Source organism: Lactuca virosa, chromosome 3 (assembly GCF_052849685.1).
Source record: "Lactuca virosa cultivar CGN04683 chromosome 3, Lactuca_virosa_CGN04683_v6, whole genome shotgun sequence".
In the NCBI taxonomy this organism is placed as follows: Eukaryota; Viridiplantae; Streptophyta; class Magnoliopsida; order Asterales; family Asteraceae; genus Lactuca; species Lactuca virosa.
Genome location: NC_136428.1, coordinates 245006318 through 245009921, shown reverse-complemented (window position 1 = coordinate 245009921; position 3604 = coordinate 245006318). Strand labels below are relative to the sequence as shown.

At 33.6% G+C, this 3604-nt stretch overlaps 1 protein-coding gene across 1 annotated transcript; it reads left to right on the top strand.

Moving 5' to 3' along the window:
* The first annotated feature begins 1081 nt into the window (after positions 1-1081).
* Positions 1082-2624, top strand: LOC145164496 (protein STICHEL-like). The gene is made up of 6 exons (XM_079083208.1): positions 1082-1153; positions 1236-1452; positions 1535-2083; positions 2189-2365; positions 2482-2518; positions 2564-2624. Exons 1-6 carry the CDS (start codon positions 1082-1084, stop codon positions 2622-2624), a joined length of 1113 nt encoding a protein of 370 aa, XP_078939334.1.
* Positions 2625-3604: the final 980 nt, after the last annotated feature.

Here is a 3604-nt window from a genome sequence, read left to right as displayed (position 1 = left end):
TGAAGGTAAACAACAAACATGAAACATCTCTTGAGTCTCGAGTCTTTACCTTGCTTTGTGATTGGTTCTAAGTTTAACTTAACTTGACAGTTGGATTCTCAAGACTGATTACTTTTCTGCAAGTAACGAGGCAGGAATGCGGATTGTCATATACGGGGAATGCATTGCACGCACTTTGGTAATTTTATTTTTTAAAATCTTGCTTTCACATAGCACCCAAAGAAAGGACCCGAGCTTTTATCTCGTGGAAATCTACTCGGGGTCTGTATTTTTTATTTTATTTTATCAGAGCAGTCTATTCTGTTTTATCTCGTGGAAATCTACTCAGGGTATGATTTATGAAGGTAGTTTCCTTTAGTCCCTTTGCTGGTGGTAATTGGGACAGAAGCAATTAAGTAAACTGTTAGCAGGTAAGATCATAAATTATAAATAACATATTTCCGACAAAACTGAATTCCACCATTTTAGCAAACAAACAGTAAAGAAAAGTCCATTCCTTGGCATAAAATAAATTGAACATTTACTTTATTGCATATATATATATATATATATATATATATATATATATATATATATATATATATATATATATATATATATATATATTATTCTGTATTCTTGTTTTCTTCAAGAATTATAACCAAAAGTCTTGTACACTCAGGGATGATGACATCTATTACAATGCAAAGCCTGTGTGAGAAAGAAATTGCACAGTTCAAGTTGCTGATGCTGACATGGCACTAACATCATAATCTTAACTAAAATGACACTACTTACTTTACCCATAATCACGGACACGAACATCAAGCAGCAACCTTTTTAGCCGTCACAGAGTTAATGATGGTTGCAAAATCAGAACTCTGCATAATATAAATAAATTAATATTCATTTTATTTTTATTTTCTATTTCAATATATTTATAAATAATAATAATACCTTCAAATAAGTATCTTTTTAGCAAAATTAAAGATAGTGACATAGTTAACAGATTGAGGAAAATCTCAGTGGATGAGAATTTGGATGTGGAAGAGGATGCATTGGATTTGATTGCATTGAATGTAGAAGGGTCATTGCGAGCGAGATGCTGAAACTATATTTGGATCAGTTAAGTTTATTAGGAAAGAGAATCACCACTGATTTGGTGAATGAACTTGTAAGTATCTAATCTACTGGTTTCTTGATCCTTGTAACTTTTTATTCAAACTTTTTACTGATTCTTTTGGAGTTGATTGTAGGTAGGAGTTGTCTCTGATGAGAAGTTATTGGAACTTCTGGAGTTAGCAATGTCATCAAACACAGCTGAAACTGTGAAAAGAGCCAGAGAACTGATGGAATTGGGAGTTGACCCTATGGTCCTCATGTCTCAAATGGCTACACTTATTATGGACATTATTGCTGGAACATATCAAGTAATTGAAGCTAGTGCTGACTCATTGTTTGATGGTAGAAGCTGTAAGTTCTTCTCAACTTTTTTCTTATTATTATATTTTGATTACTATAAACTGAAACTATGGATGATTGCACAATTCTTCAGTGACAGAAGCAGAAATTGAAAGATTAAAGCATGCATTAAAACTTCTTTCTGAGTCTGAAAAACAATTAAGACTTTCAAGTGAAAGGTCAACATGGTTCACAGCAACCCTATTCCAGCTAGGCTCAGTCCCCTCAGCGGACCCCACTCCTTCCGGAAGCAGTAGAAGACAAAGCTCAAGCACAACCGAAGATGATCCATCTGCTACTTTCCGAGATATATATTTTCAAAAACAAAGGCAAGATTCCCAATATACCCCTCAAAAATCTACCCCTATGTACCCCCCTAAACCTATTCGCCAAAATTCACCTAGTCCAAAAGATACCCTTCTATCAATGAGGCAACTCATGAATGGGGATGCAATTGCAGCATCATCTGTCCCACATGATGATGATGATGATGATGTCATAATTGGAAATAATGTATCGAAACGTAGTAATTCAAACATACTGGATGATATTTGGGCTCATTGCATTGAAAAGTGTCATTCCAAGACTCTGAGGCAACTGCTTCATACTTATGGGAATCTGGTATCGATTTCTGAAGATAAAGGTAATAATTAAATTTCCATGTGCTCCAATTCATATCTCTATGTAGGATGCTATAATAAACAAATAACCGGAAATATGTTATTTATAATTTATATAAATCTTGCAGGAATTCTTGTTGCTTATATTGTGTTTCGGGATAAAGATATAAAAAGTCGAGCTAACTTCATCAACATAACTGGTTCCACACTTACATCTAAGGCACTCTACTTACATTTCTCCACTCCCCACCCATACATATTTTTTTCACAGTTCTCTAGTGATATTTTTCCTTGTTTCATAGAATGCATGATTGGCTCCTATCTTGTTTTTTGATATTTATACGCAATTTTTTTCATGAAAAAAAAAACATTTTAATATTATAATCTACATGTGTTTTTTAAATTTTAATATTTTATACAGGCATGAGCTGTATTGAAGCCTGGAATCTTGGCAAAAGGTATTTTACTACATGTGTATTAAACTTTAATATTTTATAACATAGATTGATGATGCTTGAAGTCTTTCTGAATACTAATGTGTTGATGAAAACAAGTATCATGTGAAAACAGAAGCATAACAATAAGTAGAAACAAGAAGGTGCCCCTTAATAGCAATATAGTATTAGGTTATATAGTTAGGGAAAACCTCTTAATAACAATGTACAATTAGATCCCCTTAATATCAATGTATTACAATTTTTTGACATGATGTTATTAGATGAAATTGATTGTTTTGGTATATATTTGTTTACATATTTTTGTATTATGCGTAAATAAGTATCGTAAACACGCGTCGTAAATGCATATCGTAAATGGTTACTGAAGTTTATGACACGCAAATGCGTGTCATCTTCATTTATGACAGGGGCTTCCTTGATACGCATTGCGTGTCATAAACACGCACGTCGTAAGGTTACGACACGCAAATGCGTGTCGTCTTCCTTTATGACAGGGCCTTCTGTAATGCCCGTGTTTCTAGGATAGGCATTAATATTGACATGAAAGTCCAGGTTAACCTTTGTGACTCATTTTGAAGAAATGAAAAGGAATTATGTGAATATTATGTGTTTTATGTGTTTTATGCTTAATTGTTAGGGTTTAATTAATTAAGACTAAAAATGAGCGTCGAAAATAAGTATTAGATAAAGCCGATATATATTAAGAAAGTTGTAGTGGTCGTGACAAGGATTACGGATATATAAAGAATGTCGAAATCCGAGTTATAACGAAGAAGTTATGATCTGTCGAAGTTTCGCGATAAACCGACACGGTGCCGAATGTCGTAAAAAGTGAGTTTTTGATAAACTATTTTTTAGCCTTAGTGATCTAAACGAAACTCGTAGTGTTCGTTAAACCGAGAGTAGGTATAAAAAGAACGCCCAAATCTGACTTCGTATGAGGAAGTTATGATTTTTCGAAGTTTTAGCTTAGCAGTAGACAGCTAAAAACTCGAATTTTAGATGGAGTGATTTTTAGCCGACACGACCTAAACGAGAATCGAAGGTCTCGTAAATAGTAGCACAACGGTAAAAAGACAGACGAAA

What these genes read in the sequence shown, in the direction of transcription:
- LOC145164496 (XM_079083208.1), top strand. Translation starts at nt 1,082, where the DNA reads ATGCTGAAACTATATTTGGATCAGTTAAGTTTATTAGGAAAGAGAATC. An exon ending in TTTTCCTTGTTTCATAGAAT is followed by an intron (nt 2,366 to 2,481) that starts GCATGATTGGCT and finishes TATTTTATACAG; the next exon opens with GCATGAGCTGTATTGAAGCC. An exon ending in GCCTGGAATCTTGGCAAAAG is followed by an intron (nt 2,519 to 2,563) that starts GTATTTTACTAC and finishes TTTATAACATAG; the next exon opens with ATTGATGATGCTTGAAGTCT.